General features: G+C 45.3%; 1 protein-coding gene across 2 annotated transcripts in view; it reads right to left on the bottom strand.

Moving 5' to 3' along the window:
• Window positions 1–4,861: 4,861 nt before the first annotated feature.
• Window positions 4,862–19,702, bottom strand: part of EPG5 (ectopic P-granules 5 autophagy tethering factor) — a 129,745-nt gene continuing 114,904 nt past the window's right edge. For both annotated transcript variants that reach the window (XM_060028984.1, XM_060028985.1), the window contains exons 40-44: window positions 16,263–16,505; window positions 14,724–14,940; window positions 13,999–14,214; window positions 12,171–12,285; window positions 4,862–9,750 (exon numbers count right to left, since the gene is read on the bottom strand). In XM_060028984.1, coding sequence (XP_059884967.1) covers window positions 9,568–9,750; window positions 12,171–12,285; window positions 13,999–14,214; window positions 14,724–14,940; window positions 16,263–16,505 — 974 coding nt within the window. In that variant the 3' untranslated portion in view covers window positions 4,862–9,567. The remainder of the gene's footprint in view (window positions 9,751–12,170; window positions 12,286–13,998; window positions 14,215–14,723; window positions 14,941–16,262; window positions 16,506–19,702) is intronic.

A 19,702-nucleotide genomic window follows, 5' to 3' on the forward strand; every position in this document is an offset into this window, starting at 1 on the left:
CAAGGAGAAGCCCGGTATCCCTGGCCCCTGGGGTCTCCTCTGTGACTGTCCCACACTCTGCCCTCCTCTTACCCCATCGGCTCTCTGCACAGCCTTCAGCTGGGAACTCTGGGAAAAAGGAACAAAACACCCATCATCTCAAAGCATGTGGAATCCACTGTTCTTAAGGAACAAACTCTGGGAGGTGTGAGCGCAAGTCTGGGCCAAGGGTGTCCGTGGATAAAGCAGCTGCAGCCCTGACCTCTCTACCACCTGCCTCTTCTCTGGATGTGCACTGGCCAAAAGCACCGGCCATTTCCCATTTGCCCGAGGTTGCCAGGCTGACTGCAGGGTGCTGCCTTCCATCCTCACACTTGATTGGTTTAGCTCCTGCAGTCTTTGGGGGCAGGGAGAGGGGGAGGAGGCATGCTTGGGACCCAGGCGAGCTGGCAAAAGGGCCACAGAGATATGGGCCTTCAATGGGAACAGACTTTCTTCCCTCCACAACTTTTCCAGACGCTGCAGTGGTAAATTGGAGTCACCTACAGTGAGAATGGGGTCCTCTCTGATGCTTTCCGGGGAAAGGCATGAAGGCTGAAGGATCTTCACAAGTTAATAAGCAGGGTGGTGGGTTACAAGGCTCCTCACTGGAGCCTTCGCCAGAGCAAGGGGGTGATGGCGGCTCATGGTTAACTTGGGATCCATCCAGGAGGCTGTCTGAGTTGTTAAGAGGTCAATGGAGTTGGCATTTGTACCTCTTTGTGCAGGGATACTTTGGGGACCTCCATCAAGAGTCCTGTATCGTCAGGGAAAGGCACGGGTGATGTGTCTTATACCATCCGCTTGGTCTTTGAGGCCAGTTCCACAGCCAAGAAAAAGTGATAGGAATTACTTCTTATGCATCATTTTGTGCTAGCAGCTGGCCAGGTGTTTGGGGATATAGAAATGAATAAGGCTGGCCTAGGTCGTGCTGCAGTAACAAAGCCAAATCACACTGGCCGAGAACAATTAGGGTTTCTTCTCTCCATAGCTGCATGCCCGGCACAGATCGGCAAAGAGCTGTGCACACTGTACTTACTCAGGGACCCAGGCTCCCGGGGATCCACCCTCTCTAATGTGGATTGCTGGGCTGGAGATACAAAGAAAGCTCTAGAGGGTCTTCCACTTGGGATCATAGTTCACTGGCCAGAACTAGCCACATGCCCCACTCTCCTGGAGGGGCTGGGCAGCGTGACCCTTCACTGCACCTGGAAGAAGGGAAGCCGGAGCATTTGGGAACAGCCCTGACAACTCCACAGGAGGACTCTCCAGGGGTTCTCACGCTCGTGAGCAACACAGACTAGTAAGTGGGAAATCACGTGAGGGCATCAGTCTGCTGGGAGTGCTGTGGAGCACATACAAAGGGGTGAGTGACCCAGTCTTCGGAAGGCTTCCTGGAGAAGGGGACATGGAGATGGTACACACTGGCCACACAAATGGGGGAGAATGGAGGTTGGGCGGTAAGAAAAAAAAGTCATTCTAAGCAGAAGGGTCGTTCTGAGCAAAGGCCAGGAGGTGGGACACAGGGTGCTGTCTAAGCAGTTGAAAGTTGCTGGAGCACCAGGGTAGAGACAGGTGTGGCTGGAGCCGAGGCCACAGCATGGAGGCTCCTGGGTGTGGAGGGCTCGGCCCCAGCAGGGATGAGCAGCTGGAGGGAGTCAGGGCGCCCTGCACTGCCTGCACGGCTGCTTTCACTGTCTGACCACTGCTCTGCCCCAGACCCACAACACCTTGGGGCTGGGGTTTCCACCTTCCGACCCTGGACTCTCAGAGCAGCATTTCCCAGGTGAGTTCCAAGGATCACCTGTATCAGGAACACCTGGGACGCTTGCTCAACTCCCCATCCTCAGCACCACCTGGACCACCTGAACCACAGGCTCTGAAGGCAGGGTCTTTAGACAAATTATCCAGGGGATTTTGTCCCTAACTTTGTATTATGATCATTTTTCAAATACACACACACAGCTGAAAAAGCAAGACGATCACCCAGGTACCCACCACCTACATTCAACACTTACTAACATTTTGCCCTATTAGCTTAATGCACAAGTGTGTGTATATGTTTATGTGTGTGTGTGTTTGGCCGAACCACTGAGAGTAAACTGCAGACATCACAGTACTTTACCCTGTGTCTCCTGACAAGAGCATTCTCCTGCATAACCTCAAGGCCGTTATCACATTTGAGAAAATTAACAATTATTCAATAATATCATCGTACAGCCCACATTCATATTTCCCCAACTGTCCTTTTTTAGCTTGTTGTTTCCAACCAGGGTCCAGTCGACTCCAGGTGATTTTTAAGCAAGATAGGTTGGAGACTCCCTCTGAGTCAGCCTGACTTGTAAGGGTGCTGGCTGCCAACCCGGTGGTCCTTCCTGCGGAGTTTGCACTCTGGGATAGGGCTTCCTGCGGGCTGAAGCAGCAGCATTCCTCTCTGCTGCAGGGTTTCGGACACAGAGATGGACCGTGGGGAGGCACAGTTCAGGAGGGACAGGCACAGTTCCTCTACCAATTTGCTCACAGTGCCCAGGCAGCCTCCTGCTCAGCCTCCGGATAAAGCAACTGCTAGGGGGAGAAGGGGAAGGTGGTGAGGGGACCGCACTTGACCATCATCAGACCCCCTGGGCTCACCTCAGAGCCAGGGAGTCCTTCCCAACTCTCCCCTCTCAGAGCACCCAGGTGCCATCGGTGGCAAGCAAGGACCAAGCCACAGGCGGCAGGCTCGGTCAGCACAGTGTCCTGGGCCTGAGAAGTGACCTAGGAGATTTGGTGTTTTGGAGACAGGACTTGGCAGTGTGGTGCAGGGGAGAGTGCTCTGCGGACATGAGAGGGGCTTCTGACACCCTGCAGCTTCCCTCTGTTCCCAGCCGCCCACCAGGCTGCTCCTGGAGGTAAGCAGCGGGAGGAAGGGCGACTACTGCCCAGGTCCACCAAGAGCCTAGCACACCTTCCCTGCCCTCAAGGAGCTCATGTCCTAAATTTTAAATTGAGATGTAGCTGCATGAGAACCGTCCACGAGATAATATACGATGAAGGTAGGCCTGCCTGGGGACAGAAATGACACTGAGTGGGGCTGAGTTTTTACATATATACATATGCCCCCTCACCAGACTGGATGACAGAGCCAGGTGAAGGCAGGGCTCAGCCAGCCACAGGGCCTTCAGGCCAGGGACCTTACAGACCATGAGTTGGGGTCCTGAGCTTTGTCCCACCTCCAGCCTGGCACTTAGGTCCAGTTCCATGCCCTCCACAACAATACCCCTCATGTTCTGGGGGCCCCTGTGATCGTCAAAGTTCCTTCCCTTCCATGATCCCAGGCAGTTCTCACTAAAAACCCAGGAGACAGGCAAGGCTGCAATTATCCTCATTTTAAAATGAGGTAAAAGTCTCAGGGAGGAAAGTGACCTGGCCAGGGTCACACGTGCTTGTGACAGAACAGCTCTGGTCCCAGCTCCTTCCACACGCATGCCTCCTTTTCCTTCCCAGGTTCTCACATGCCTTTCCTCCTCTCCTGTGCCCCTTCCTCTTTGTCATAGTTTATGAGCTAAAGGGAGAAAACACAGTCTGCCAATACAAGGATACAGAATTATTTGGGATTGGAACTCCCTGGTTTTCCAGAGTTTGGGCCGCCAGACCTTCTCTGTCCCCAACTCCCACATGCCAGTGAACTCAGAGGGGCCACAGGGCTAAAGATTTCCCTGGGAGAGGCCCTGTGGGGACACTCACCTCCACACCTCCACCAGAGGCTGCTGGCTGTGACCTCAGGTGGAAGAGCAGAGAGATGGGGTGGGGAAGGGGAAGGGGGGAGGAAGAGGAAGTGAAGGGAGGGAAGGTACAGAGAGGGGCCTTAAGAAAGGTTAAGGAGGACGTGTCAGGGAGCAGGTCAACTAGAGCAGGCTGAGAGAGTCCAAGGTAAGTCTGGCCCAAGCCACAAATTTAGGTCATTATTAAAATATGGTGTCCAGGAGAGAGATCAGGTTGGCCCCTCTGACCAATAGGCAGGGAATGTGGGTCTGTCTCCTAAAAGGGTTTAGGCTAGCAAAGGAAGACCAAGAGGGAAGAGGGCTGTCTTCAGAAGAGAAGCAGGTTTTGGAGGAAGATCTTGGCTCCCTATCCTTAGGTGAAGGATTCTCATTTGCCCCATGGTGACATGGACCACTTTGGAGCTGCATTTCTTTGGGCGTTTCCCAGCAAGGAAGCCCACCTGTCTAGAGACAGGTAACCCGATTCCTACACTAGTAGGAGGTGGGACAACTTGCCTCTAAGCCACTTTCCAAAATCCTGTGATTCTGTCTGGAGAAGGAAGCCAAACCCAGACAAGGGCACAAGGGTTGGGGAGACACACAGGGCGCTGTCCCAGGGAAATCCCAACTGATGTAATCCCAAATCAAATGTGCGGGCCCTCTCACCATACTTTGGCCCATTCAAGATGTGTCTTAATGTAATGGAAATGAACACTAAGGAAGAACTCCCTGGCATTCCAACATGAAGTGATTTCTGGAGCAGACTGTGACCAAGCTCAGGTTGCACTGACCTCCCTGGCAGCTTGGCTGCCCTCCCAGAGGCGCCCTGCCCCCACCCAGGAACTCAGGCAGTGGAAGCCTTAGTGCAGCTTCACGTACCTTCTCCTGCTAGGATCACAAGCACATTACAGACCTCAGGGCTCTCCTGAACTCTCTGGGGTCACGAGGTGGTCCCCGTCTATGCCAATTCTTAAGCCCCCAAGTTTTAAGTTCTCTTTGAAACTAGGGGCCTCACCGATTGTGGTGAAATATCACAGAATATAGATTCTACCCATTACAAGCTTTATAATTTCACATTTTTCTTTTTGTGATTTTTGGATGAAAAGACCTGCCAACCAACTTGCCCAAAATGAGATGTCTACCACACGTAAATTAAATTTGAATCTAGTTTATTTGCAGAATTTTACTTAACCAATTCTCATTTCTTCCTGTGTTTCATCACTATATAAAAACTCATCCTTTGTACAAGTAAAATGCCAACAATGAATAAGAAGTGAATATTGCACATTTAATGACCAAAATAACTTGTTTTTAAAGGCCACACTAGGCATGTGGGGAGGAAAAAAGAGTTGAACACATTTAAGATGTATTTGCTGCCACTTGAGTGATTTAAGCCATTGAAAGAAAAATAAATCCTAAACCTCAGTGCTTGGGAGATATTACATCATAATGAACAACATTCCTTAGTGGTTTCATTACCCCAAAGTAGGGTCAGTAGTTTTTTTTTTCAAGTTATTGTCATCAGAAATCAGCAACCTATCTAGACTGAAGGAAACTTCAACTACCGCTTCTATAGGACACATGATGCCTCTATAATGTGAGAGGGTCACCACAGACCAGGATCATCACAGACCAGGACAAGGTCAGTGTTAGTGCCTGGCTGGATGCCAAGAACTTTACCCAGCACAACCCAGATGCAAATGGAAGATGACAGGAGGGAACTTTTTTTTTTAAAGCATCATGCTTATTTGCAGCATCGTACTCTCCACTTTGCTTAATAAGACAAAGTTAACTAAGCAGAAAATTTTTCAGCTCTAAATAAAATTTTACTAGCTCAGAATAAGGAGTAAAGTTGGTCCAAAATGCAGAGCAGACAGTTTTGAAGGATAAGTGCAAAGTGCCTTATTGTTAGACCTGCGACTGATGATAAACCGAGCTCTGGAGCTTGACTCACCACTGACTGAATGTGCCAACCAGAGGGCACAGCTGCTGAGAGCTGATGCTGCCCACACGTCCAGGGGAGCAAGCTTTGCTGCGTGACCCACACTAGTGTGGCCAACCCCCAAAGCAGAGGCCAGGCTGAGGGCACACGACCTAAGGAGGCACACTCTCTCGGAGCCAGCAGGCAAGTACCACCTTATATGTGTGCCCTGGGTGCCTCATTTGTTCTACCCAAGTCCTGACCCTACTGTTTCTGGGCATGGCCCTCTTCTAATAACGTGGGCTAATTTGGGCAGTTTTCCCAAAGGGCAGCCCTGGCAGACATCATGGGGGCAAAGGACTAACTAAAGGCACTAGGCATTTCGTTTGACAAAGGCTGAGGGCTGGGCGGACGGGCAGGGTCAGAGGTGTGATGAGGTATGAAAATTTCCAAAGGTCTGAAGGTCTGTCAGGAGGGGGCAGGAGAACAGCTCCAGCAGAACTATGGCCAGCGTTACCAGGAAGCCAGTTTTAGCCCAGTATAAAGCAGAACTACAACCAAGCTCACCAATGGCCACTTGGGCTTGTCCATGAGGAGCGGAACTAGCAGCCACAGGAAAGGGCAGAGGAGAGGCTGGAGGATCAGGGCTGGGATCCCTGCTGAGTGGGAGATGGGACCAGATGAGCTTTAATGCCTCTACTGACTTCAAAAGTCATGATTCTATAACATCTGCTTCATGCTCCAGAAATTATTCATTTCAGGTTTAAAAATCCAATAGAGGGACTTCCCTGGCGGCGCAATGGTTAAGAATCCGCCTGCCAATGCAGGGGACACAGGTTTGAGCCCTGGCCCAGGAAGATCCCACATGCCGCGGAGCAACTAAGCCCATGAGCCACAACTACTGATCCTGTGCTCTAGAGACCGTGTGCCGCAACTACTGAGCCCGTGCTCCGCAACAAGAGAAGCCTCCGCAGTGAGAAGGCCACGCACCGTGACGAAGAGTAGCCCCCATTCGCCACAACCAGAGAAAGATCGTGCGTGCCAACGAAGACCCAACGCAGCCAAAAATTAATTAATTAATTAAGTTTAAAAAATCCAGTAGAAAACTGTGTCTCACCTTCACTCGAAAGGAAGAAAGGGCATGGACACTCTCACTTGCACAACGTGGATACACTGACTGGGAGGAAGGGGGTTGGCACTTGGTTAAAGAGAGGGTGGGCTGCTCAGGGGTTTTCATTTTCTGGACCCAGCTTCCCCCACCTCGAAGAACTGAGAGACTCAGGCAACCTCGAGGAGGCAGACGTGACTGTGTCAACAGGCTGATCGTGAAACCACCAGCGACTTGTGCCAGGAGCTTCAGGAACATGGAGGGTGGGCCCTGGCCCCATTAGGCTGGGCAGACGCATCAGCAGAACCTCCCTCCCTGGCATCTGTGCCTGCAGCTTTCTGCAGAGTTAGGAAGGGGAGCCAGGAGATCAGGGGGTCGAGTGTGCCTCTCTGGCCCATCCTGTGTGAACTGCAGAAAGAAGAGTGGAGAAGAGAAGAGGTGCTTTTCATCAAGCCCAGGAAGCTGCTCTGCATCCCCATCTGAACCGGAAGCCACTGCTGGCCACGTATGGGGAAAGTCTGCACTAGTGCACCTTCAACGAAGCTCCAGCACATAGGTGCCTTGGTCTTACTGACCCAGGTATCAACATGCAGCACTGCTAACTGTCTCTGAAACATGCCCTGCGCTCTCTGGAGGTGACTATTTTGCCAACAAAAGTTCATTATTCCTGAAAGCCAGTGGGCAGACCGGTCTATTCTTTCCCAGGAGGCTACAGCAACATTGCCACCTTCTGAACTATCTTAGTGTCGTTAAAGCAATTTCTTAGCCCAGAGCCTCTCATAGGAACCTATGTGGTGAGTAAACCTTCCACTGTTAAGTGTGAGAGGAAGTACTTTTACCAACCATCTCTGATGATCAAGTTACAGTGTCAAAAAAAAAGATGACATCAGGCATAAAAAAATCTGCATCAACTTTAACAACTGAAATACTTTACAAGATAGTGTGATATCCCTAAAAATCGGATTCTTACCAGCTACAACCAAAGATTGATTTATTTTTTATAATTTTTACAGAGCAAATACATTATAAATATTATAAACCTTCAAAAATTAAGATTAAACAGAATTTTCTTTAAATGTATGTACTGTCACTCAAAAATTTCATTCTAGGATACCAATAATTACATCCTCCTCAAAGAAAACAGCACACAGAATATTTCCTGTCATAAAATCTTTGTTGCCAAATCAGCCATGGAACTGTCCACAGCTTCTAAAACGTGTTAACAAGGAAAGCTCTGAGATGCATCCCTCAGAGATGGACACTTAGTGGCCTACAGAACTTGAAGGCTAACAGGGATGATCTTTACCAGAGCATTTCCGTGGGACAGAACTGTTCTGTCCAACTAAAAAGATTCAAAATAAAGAACAGCTCCTACACACTTCCAAATGTTGGGAGAAGCACCGCAAAAGGATATTTGGAAAGAGATTATCACTCAGTTAATCTATACCCCAAATCCCCCTGCTAAAAGCTCTCAGTGACTAAGACATTTTTATGTAAATAGCCTCGGGCTATAGATAGCCTGCAAGCAAAAAACACCTTAGGCCAGCTGGACAAACAAATCAATTTTGAGCCAACAGAATTATGAATATGATGACAGAAGTCAAGGTGCGAATTCCAGGGGGTAGGGGGGACATGACAAGAGCAAGCAGATGGCAGCAAAACACGGCAACACTGCAGACAGGCTTTGGTAAAGAACAAACTGTTAACAACAGAAGGCACGTGACGATTAAAAAAAAGCCAAATTTCAGTCAAGTCTCCTGACCTGACCCAGTTTCCACCGACCAGTGTTTCAGCAGGTTTGCTAGCTTCATTTGAGTTTAAATCTGGAGTGATAAAGCAAGCAGGAAACAGACAGTCAAGTTCTCTGTCTCTGTCTCTCAACAGCAGGACCTTCAGATATCAAACTTGCTGTCTGGAAAGAGCTGCAAATTTACATGTCTACAGGGGCCAAATAAGACGTGAATGAAGGAGCGGGCTGGGGTATGACCAAAGGGAACGTACGTCTACAGTGCACTGGAGAGAGGAAGCCCTGTCTACACTCTCAGCCACGGAGATCAAACAAAACACATCTGTGCACGACATGCTCCCCACAGACCACCAGCATGCGCCCCCAATGTAGACAAATGGCTCCTTCTCTATGAGGACACATGGCTGTATGGAAATGGACTTGTCACCATCTCTACTGTCCACTATAATCAGGATCAAGTGGTCACATTTTACACAACGACTCACTTTGATTCAGCATTCTTATCTCCCTTCTGAGAGAAAAATATAATAATTTAAGCTGGTATATTTCCCCACATTTGAGAAATGCAGAAATTTTCAAAGCTTTTTTACTTTGAAGGAACACAATTGGGATTCAAAAGTGAGGGTTCAACCCGATTCCCAAAGTAGTTATATCTGGCACAGGAGTCTTGACATTTAAATGAAACAGGAAAAGACAGAAGTGGAGACATACGAAAGCACCCCACCTGGGGTCTCATGAGATGACTGGATATTCGGCAACTGAGAGTGGCTCTCTACCCAAGGAGAGCTCCGTAAGTTCTCTTGTTGGATGAACATAAAAATTACAAAGTCCCTGGAACATTTTAAGAGCTAAGGAAACACACACATACACATGTGCACATGCACAACAATTATCTAGTGCCCACCAACTTGCATCTCAGTCAACTAATTCATTGGCCAAACTGCAGTGAAATTGAGCAAAGTTATTTGTGCAACAGCAAAGTTAAATGTAAACATAAACAGCAACAGGTTTATCAAGAGCCTCAGTGTTACTATCGTATGTTGTCCAAATAATGCAATTCTGGATAGAGACAGTTCACAAGAAGAGCCAGGAAGCTTTTCCCATCTTGGAGGCAATGGCCAGGACGCTTTATAAATTGTGTGGCTTGCAATATCTGATCTTGGTATTCAATGTACTGCTTACTTGACGTCAAGGATTCAAGAGCATTCAGAGCCTAAAAGACATGGAAGGCAAGAGGGTTAACCACGTGGATGCATATAACATGATTCCCGCAGGTGTAGCACACCTGCCGACGTCATCAGGTGCAACTGTGAGCCTCCAGGGAAGCTACAGAACTGGAACTAGAGGTCTCAAAGGCAGGCACTGATCAACCACAATTAGAAGGAGGCCGGCAACCCAAGCCTCTCTGGCGTCTGCCGCCTTCCACATCCAGCCTTCCCTCTTCCTGGCCTGTGCTGTTTCCCAACCCCTCCCCGCAGAGAGCCACTGCTGCAGCCAGGCTGTCTTCCTGCTTTGTCCTCCTCGCCCCAGTGCCAGCACTGCAGCCCTCCCCGCCAGATCATCTACTGCCTCTCTTCCTGGAGACTCAACCGGAAACCACGGGCATCAGCTTTAATTTGCAGTTGGGTTTGTTCTCAGATTACAAAGTAATGTCGTACTAAACCGTGTAACTAGAAATTCAGAAGGAACCAGTGGCTAAGTGCTGCCGAGGGTGAATGATAAGGTTGTTCTATCAGCCAACAAACACAACGGACAGATCAAGTTCCTCTGGCTTCCGCCCAACAGAATTGACATATTCCCATGCTTCTCTTCGGGAATAAAGAAAGAAAAACATTCTTTACTTCCATAACTTTAATTTTTCCTCCCTTCATACTGAGAGAAGAGAAGAGAAAAAGACTGTATTTAGAGAAAACAAACAAAAAATCAGAACAACGGTTCTTGGCGGGTAGGGAGTTTTGTTTTCCAGCTATACGAGCTCACCCACCCCTAGCATTCTGAGTGTGAACTGTGAAGTGTCTCTCATTTACGGGGACCACTGCACTAGAGGATATAGATTAAAAGATGGAATTTGCTTGGCTCAGTATATAAGGAGGGAGAAGATTTTTTGAGGATGGTAAATGAACAGGCAGCTTAGAAATAAATTACCAAGTGGTTTAAGACAGAAGTTTTGGGGTTGAAAATCAACAATGGAAGGGATTTTGGTACCAAGCTAACTGCTGTATGAACGGAGTTAATCTAAGAACAAGAATCAGTGGGAACAGGCACTCCCACTAACCATAGCGTCCATATGTCTCTCTCTTCCTCTCTCTCCCCTTTCTTTTTTAAAAAGAACAGTCTACTTTGACAGTTTGCCTAAGAATAATCATTTTATACAAAGTTGACTTCTTTCCAGTCTGAAAACCCTGATGACAAGTATGTCATCACTTAAGTCTAAATGAAGGCCGGCAAAGGCTGGCAAGGACTGGGCAACCTGCTGGCCGCAGCTAAAGCAAAGCTATGCTCCAGGTGCTGGCGGGCACAGGAGAGCAGACTTCTCAAATGCAGACTGAAATGCATGGCACTGACTTCACAACCGCCCCCTGGGACACTCATCTGCCCACTTGTGACAGCTCTTATACAACATTAGGGATGCAAATGGTGGCTGTCTAATCAGCCGGTGACAAGTATCGGGTACTGTAAAAACCAAGATGCCTGTGAAGAACCTGCTGATTTTTTCGCTACATCTTTGCTCTTAATACCGAGATATCACACTGTACATGGCTGGCTCAGACATGACAATGCCGCAAAAGACAAGAGCTGAGGGGTCTAAGCATTTACCGTGTACAGAGACAGTACTGCAGAGCAACAACAGCGTGACACTGGACCCGGACAGGCCCAGTGAATCCCAGCCCCAGCCCTCAGGGGCTGTGTGATTTGGGACAAATTACTTAGTCTCCTTCTGTCTCCATTTCCTCATCCACAAAACCAGGATAATAAAAGTTCGTATTGTATAGGGTTGTTATGAGAATTAGAAGAGTTAAAATTTTAACTCGTTAACATCAGTAAGCACTCAAGAATGCCAGCCATCGTTTTATATTATAAACCTTTGTACCTGGCCAGCCTGTTTATGGGTGAAAATAGTTATGGGGATGGGGGACCACTGCCATGTAGCCTTCCATATTTTTAGAACAAACTATTTTTCACAGCTACCATTTTGTCCATGTCAGCCAACACTGGTCCACCCCCAGACTCACAAAACAGAACCACCGCCTGGGCTCCAAGTTAAAGCCCAGCTAACCTCTATCGGTCTCAACTGTAGTCTCATCTTCTGTGCCTGTCCCCAGCCCCAGCTTGTGACGGGTCAGCACACAGTCATGTCATCAGAGCCAAATTCGATCCTAGACTGGCTTGCCCATGGCCTTGCTACTTCTACAAGGGTAGTAATAGGGCTCTGGGCAAGTTCCTACAAAAACTGGTTGACAATCCGAGGCAGATACACACGTTAACCATTTTCCAGTTAGTAGAGCCCGCCAGACAGTATGCTGTGCTGCTGCCGATCATCATCACCAGGTCATCACGTGTAAAGACTACAGGTACCACCTCCCTCCTCCTGTGGAAAACTTCTAGCCCTTAACCACAAAGCTTTTCACTGACCTGCTGAGCTTTCAGGGTCAGATGTAATTCAGAGCTCGGCTTCAAACGGATCTGATCCTTGGCGGGAACCTGAACTGAAAGAAAGGCAGCCATGCCTCGGGCAGCCACTCGGAACCTTAAGTGTTAGGGAGGGATTAGAAGAAGTAAATGACTATTAAAGTAAGCATTTTAAAATAAATACCATATTTTCTATTAAAAAATAAGATGAACACATCTCCAGACCTACTGTGGTTGTTAGCCTCTTCAGGAAAACTGTAAATATGATCAAGGAGTCTTTATCTGCCCTTCCATTATCACCACCCAAACAATGAAAACATAATTCAGTCTCAGGAATGAAAGTGTTGGCAAAGATACAGAATAACTGGAACTCTCAGTCACGGCTGGTGGGAATGTTAAAAATGGTGCAGGTGCTATGGAGAACAGTTTGGCAGCTCCTCAAGAAGTTAAATATAGAGTAACCATGTGACCCAACAATTCCAAAAGAACCGAAAACAGGTGTTCTAACAAAAACTCGTAAATAACTTTCACAGCAGCACTATTCACAATAGCCAAAGAGTGGATACAACCCAAATGTCTATCAACTGATGAATGGAAAAACAAAATGTGGTGTGTCCATACAACGGAATATTATTCAATCATAAGAAGGAAATAAGTACCAGTGCATGCTAAAATATGGATGAGCCTTGAAACTTTATGGGAAGTGAAAGAAGCCAGACACAAGAGGCCACGTATTACATGACTCCATTTATATGAGATGCCCAGAACAGGATATACATAAAGTCAGGAATCCATCAGTGGTTGCCAGAGACTTGGGGAAGAGGGAAATAGGGAGTGACTGCCTAGTAGCTTAGTAGCTATTTCCTTTTGGGATGAAGAAAATGTTCCAGAACAAAATAGTGGTGATGGCTGCACCAACATTGTGAATGTACTAAATGCCACTGAACTGTACATTTTATCATTTTTTTTTCTGGCCACACCGCGCGGCATGCGGGATCTTAGTTCCCCGACTAGGGAACGAACCCACGCCCCCTGCAGTGCAAGCACGGAGTCTTAACCACTGGACTGCCAGGAAAGTCCCTGAATTGTATATTTTAAAAGGGTTAATTAGCATGATAATTTTATGTGACGTGTATTTTACAATTTAAGTGAATCAAATCACACAGTCCTGCTAAATTCTACCACAAACAAAGGAGTATGATGTTAACTGGTTTGGATTGGGTGGCTCCCAAAGCTGCAGCAGGCTATTCCATAAGAATGCTGACATCAGAACAGTAAGAATTCCTTTCAAACCAGATAAGGCCTTTAAAAGAAAACCGTGATGCAAATAGTCTTAGGAGATAAACTGGGGCTAGTAGCAAATTCTCTCACACCTTGGAATTTTTAGCGACAAAAACCTGAATGTATTTCTCATTACTTATCCCTCTAATCAGTTAACTTCTACTGCTAGACCGAGTCCCTCATGGGACCTGGGTTTCCCTGACAAAGTGCTGGCAGTGAAGCAGCTGACCGGGGTATTTTAACCTAACCTTGCACACCGTCACTGGCTCAAAGACAAAAAGCAATGTGTAGTGTGGTCAGGTTACCAAGTCAAAATACAATGAGACACTGCTAAAAAAATTCTTTGAACATAAAAGTTGTTTTAAAACGGAAAAAATAAACACCCTTTTTAAAATGTAAAGATGTAATCAGGCTCTGATTGTTTTCTTCTTAATCACTGGGAGGACCCTAGCTCAGCTCCTAAATAGAAAATCTACCAAGTATCACACCCCCCAGGTATGTGCAGGTGTCTGTGGCCCGTTTAGAAAAGCAAGAGCAGGTGCTTCCTCACCTGTTAGACAAGGGCGACTTCCGGCCCAGCCCAATTGCCCTGAGAATCCCTGAACTGAGCCTCTCCTCAGCCAGCAGGCTCTGACGGGCCTGAAGCATGAGCAGAATTCGAATGACAGACTCCGTCAAGACCGGGTCATTCTGCTCGGTCTGAACCAGGGACAGCTGCAGGACTTGGTGCCACCACAAAAACAGCTTTGCTTCTTCCTGCATAGAGCTGGGGGCGGAGAGGGGGGAGGAAAACCAAATTCAGAGTAGATTCTTTCCACTCTCATTTAACTGAAAGTCCACACATGAGTTTTAAGTGTAAGGGACATTTAGTACTTTAAAAGCTTAGGCTGACAGGTAATGCTGTTAATAAAGTATTTGGACAATAAAGGAACAGCTGACATTTATTGCCCCTTCTACATGCCAGACAGCATATTTGAGCTCGACGTCCTTTCACTTAATCAAGTGAGCTAAACGTTGTTGCCCCTACTTAACGGATATGGAAGCTAAAGGTGGTGCTTCAAAATACCTGTCTTAGGAAATAAAACGCCTGCTCAGAAAATCGGCCCATGCAAGGAAAATCTTTCTAAAATAGGTGTCACTGTACCTCATAGCCTTGTTTGTTTCTTATGTATCACTCGGGTCTGTGCACTTAAGTGGACATTAACTTAAACCCAAATTCAAGCTATCCCAATCCCATGGGTCGGTCGGCTGTAGGCAACCGGAGGGCCAATATACCTTGGATACACCTGTTCCAACCACTGGCTTAAGAGAAGCAGCACTTTCATTTCGTTCCTTAGCGTCTGCTCACTATTTAGACACTGAAGCAAGTAGACATAGAGAGTCAAGTAGCTGCCGAGGGACAGGCACTCCTGCAGAAACTCTTCAATGGTGAGCTCGGGAACTTGAAGGGACACCAGAATGGGGCCCCAGCCTAAATTCTGATTGAGGGAGCCTAAGAAAAGAACACCAAGAGGTAGAGAAAGGTAAGAGCAAGAATCAAACTATTTAACTACTCTAATGAACCTTTTCACTTTGAAAGCTTCAGTTCGAGAAAACACCACTCACATTGACCCTGGAGGGCCTGACAATGCCTCATGGCTTGGACTGGAAGCCCTCACTCTAAATGCCTTTGTCCTGGCTGCCAGTGCAGAGGGTATCATGAAGTCAGGTATCATGGCTGCATTTTCATAAATCACCTCTTTCACCATATTATGATCATTAAAATCTCATGTAGACACCGCCTCTCCCAGTTATCTAAGAGTTTTAACTTTACCTAATACCATTTTTAAGTATGTTATGAATACTTATGCTTTTCCGAGGGGTATTATTATTACTCTATCCTTCATAAGCATTTTTTAATTATCAAAGTTTAGTTTGACTCGTATCTTGACAGAAATTCTTGAAAATGTTTCACAAATTGAAAAAACAAATTTGATTTTAGCAACAAACAGTAAATAACTTTGGAGCAAGAGTGTTATCCTAATGGTTCTCAATTCTTTGGGGGGAATGGGAGCAGGGTGACATGGTGACACACATAGCACGTTCCACAGGGGGACATGGGAACATGGATTATTCACGTGTTGTCAAGAAAGGGCATGGGCAGGTTGCAGGCACTTCCTAGCATTCTCACTCCAGTACCCTTCGTTCTCCCCTATTGTGTGCACGATGATGTATATCTGGGTAACAGAGTCGAGAAGTACTGCTCTGAGCAATTCTTTTTACCCAGATCAGGCTGCTTCCAGAATCTGAGAATTTAGAGGTAGGAAATAAGAAGACAAAGCGGGAGTGGGGGGCGGGAGGGGAGGTGGGAAGAGAACTCCATAATAGTTTAAAACACATGACAAAATGCAATAAGAGGACATATGAAAAACTTTAACAAGTGACAAAATAGAGAAAATTAATACAGTGGATCATTATTATAAAGATTCTGGTATATAGCATTTGTTTTTAGGACTATGACTAGGCCTATGACATAAACAATTTGCCTGCCATAAAAGGATTGGTCTGACACTCCAAAACCCACATAAAATGAATTAGAGGTTCCCTCCCTTGAAACATGATGGTACCAACATGGGCCAAAATTTCTCATGCTAACTGCACATCTTTATGAAGAAAACAAACTATATTCTGAAACATCAACAACATTTACAGAGATATTAGAACAGTACAATCCCTCAACAGGAAGGGTCTGGAAAGGTATCTCCTTCAGACAAAGCTTTAATCTTCTTTGGAAAAGATGGGTCTACTGAGAGCCTGACATGACGGTCCTCTTACCCTCTTTGAAGTAAGCAGTGATGCAGGCTTCCGTCGTCTCGGCCATGTGGCGGACGGAAGCCAGGCTCTGGCAGGCGGCTGTTAACAGGGGCAGAACCACCAGCCCATGCACTTTCTGCCCAATCCAGGTCTGGATACTGCCTCGGAGGAACTCTGCTGTTGGGATAGTTGCATTGTTCATCATCATTAGGACTTCCATAAAGAGGCTGCTGAGGGCCATGTGGCGGGTCTGGCTGTCCAGATCTGAAGGGGAACAAAGCCAACACGTTTGCAAAAGGCTGCTGGTATGACGATGTGAATGTGATAAAGGGAACAATGGTGCTTCAAACTAGCTGCTCTCCAGGGGCCAGAAGGAAAATCCTTCTGTGTTTAGCTTTTAAGGATAGGATGTGGCACATACATACTTTGTAAGAGCAAAGCAGGAACTACTGCGAGATTCCTGGTTACAGCGTGTGACCAAGTGATACTTTAATAAATAGACAAAATACATAGATCTCAGGAGTCATTTGGTAAACTAATTAGAAACAGTACCTCCACCCCTACCAATGCCAAAGTTGTAAATAATTCTAGAATGATTTACACACAATGAAGGTTATTATTTAAAACTAAATATAAAAGTAAGGAAAGGAAAAACCTTTTTACAGACTCCTAACAGCAGCTCTTTTATTTCTTTGTTTTTTAAATAAGAAAAATGGACAGACTGGGTCTTTCCAAAATATTAAAAGGTGAAAAAAAGAATACAACACAAGAAAAAGAGCAAATTCATTTTAAAAGAGAACTGCAAATAAGTGACTGAGGTAGATTCCTTCTTCACATCCAAGAACAGAAAATATTTTTCACTGAGGGTGTGTTGAGGTAACTATTCATCAGGCATAATTTTTGAATTGTACACTTTATTTTTATTTGTTTTTTCTTTTCTGGCTGTGCCGTGCAGCTTGCGGGATTTTAGTTTCCCGACCAGGGATTGAACCCGCGGCCCTCGGCAGTCAAACTGCAGGGCCTTAGCCACTGGACAGCCAGGGAATTCCCTTCATCAGGCATAATTTTTGCCAACTATTTCTAATTCTCCTTGAGTTGGGTTCATTGTTTTAAGGGAACAGAATTGTGGCTTTCTCACCTCAAGGCTTTGGTATTTATGTCAACGCGAGTGGGGAGGTCTTATCACACCCATCAAACCAAATTCACCCACTTGCACAGTGTACAATAAACCCTAACTTAATGTTATCATAAGATATACTGATTATCAAGCAAGGAATTTTTAAAGCACTATATGTGTGTGAATCTACTTTTTTATGTATAAATATTCTTGGTAATAAAGGCCTTATCTCTGAATTCCAGGTGAATAAATTTTTTTTCTGATTTTTAAAAAAATTTTATTTTGTTATTGAAGTACAGTTGATTTACAATGCTGTGTTAATTACTGCTATACAGCAAAGTAACTCAGTTATACATATATACATATATATATATACTTTTTTTCATATTCTTTTCCATTATGGTTTGCCACGGGATATTGAATTTAGTTCCCTGTACTACAGAGTAGGACCTTGTTGTTTATCCATTCTATATATAACAGTTTGCATCTGTGAATAGTGATTTTAATCTATCTTTTAGTTATGATTCATGGGAACAAAAAATGATTGCAATAAGCCTCCTAATAGAGCGCAGCCTCTCCCCTTCCCATTCATCATCAACACAGCCAACAAATGTTGTTCTTAAAAACCAGAACTGATCCCATCACTCTTCTGATTAAGATCTTTCTAGAACGCCCTTCACTCCTTTGCCTGGCTATTATTCAATCTTCATGGCCCAGTACATATGACCAACTCTAAATCAATTTCTCCAGTATTGCCTGCTAATTCTTCTTTCTTTTTTTTAACTAGTTTGCATATCCCAAGCTGAGTGATATGCAAACGAGTAGATGATGTCAAACATTTAAAAATGGTTGTACCAATTTACTCTGTGATCAGCAGGATATGAGAGTTAACACTGATCCACATCCTCACCAACATCTGGTACTGAAAACTTTTTAATTTTAGCTATTCTGGTGGATGTGATAGAGTATGCCATCAAGTTCTTAATTTGCATTTCCCTAAATATTAACAAGGTTTAGCATGTTTTCATATGTTTATTGGTTATTTGAATATTCTCTTTTGTAGAATGTCAATTTAAGGGTCTTGTTCATTTTTTTCACTGGATTGTCTTTTTCTTCCTTATTTTATCCAGTGTGACGATCTTAGTCATTCATAGTTAATGTAATTACTGATGTGAGTGGGTCTAAATCTACTATCTTACTATATGCTTCCAATTTCTCCCTCCAATTCTACATTCCTTTTTCTCTCTTCAATATTCTTTTAACATTTTCATAGTGGTTATCTTACAAATTACAACATGCATTCTTGATTTTTCAAAGTCTGATGTTAACTGGTTCCCAGACAATGCTAATTTCCTATTACCTTCCCTACTGTTACCATAACCCAACAACACATTACTATTACTGTTTTATAGAGTCAGATTTCATTTAGATTTTCCTATACATTTACCAGTTTCATTGTTCACCCTTAGTCTCCTCCTATTTATCTTCTCTTTATTATCTCTTTCTTTCTAAGCAGATTTTGGTTATATTTTGTGGTTCTTTTTATAATTTCTTAAGCTCAGTGTTTATCTAATTAATTTTCAGCTTTTAGAAATTTTAATATAAACATTTAAGGCCATGAAATTAAGTTTCACTTTAGCTGAATCCCACAAGTTTTGATGCTCTATTTTTTTAATACAGTTCTAAATATTTTAAATTTCTGTTGTTATTGTTCCTTTGGTCATCAGTTATTTAAAAATTTGCTTCTGGGCTTCCCTGGTGGCGCAGTGGTTGAGAGTCCGCCTGCCGATGCAGGGCACACAGGTTCGTGCCCTGGCCCGGGAAGATCCCACATGCCGCGGAGCGGCTGGGCCCGTGAGCCATGGCCGCTGAGCCTGCGCGTCCGGAGCCTGTGCTCCGCAACGGGAGGGGCCACAACAGTGAGAGGCCCGCGTACCGCAAAAAAAAAAAAAAAAAAAAAAAAAAAATTTGCTTCTTAATTTCCAATGTATAGTTTTTTCCCTCCTGGTTATATTTTGTTACTGATTTTTAAGTTCATTGCACTGCGGTTAGAATGTGTGGTCTATCTGATACCAGTCCTCTGGGATTGATTGAGATGTGCTTTAACCCTAGTAATGGGTCAAGTTTCTTAACTGTTCAATGTGAGACTGATATGGTGTGCATTCTGGACTTAACAGGGTATATTATTCTCTACATACTCATTACATCCAGCTGTGCTATTCAGACATCCTATAGTCTTACTGATTTTCTGTCTACCTGATCCATCAGTTACTGTGAGACATGGGTCAAAATCCCTCACTGTGAGCAAATTTGACATTTCTCTTCCTAGTTCTGTCAATTTTCA

This window comes from Delphinus delphis, chromosome 13 (genome assembly GCF_949987515.2).
Source record: "Delphinus delphis chromosome 13, mDelDel1.2, whole genome shotgun sequence".
Lineage (NCBI taxonomy): Eukaryota > Metazoa > Chordata > Mammalia > Artiodactyla > Delphinidae > Delphinus > Delphinus delphis.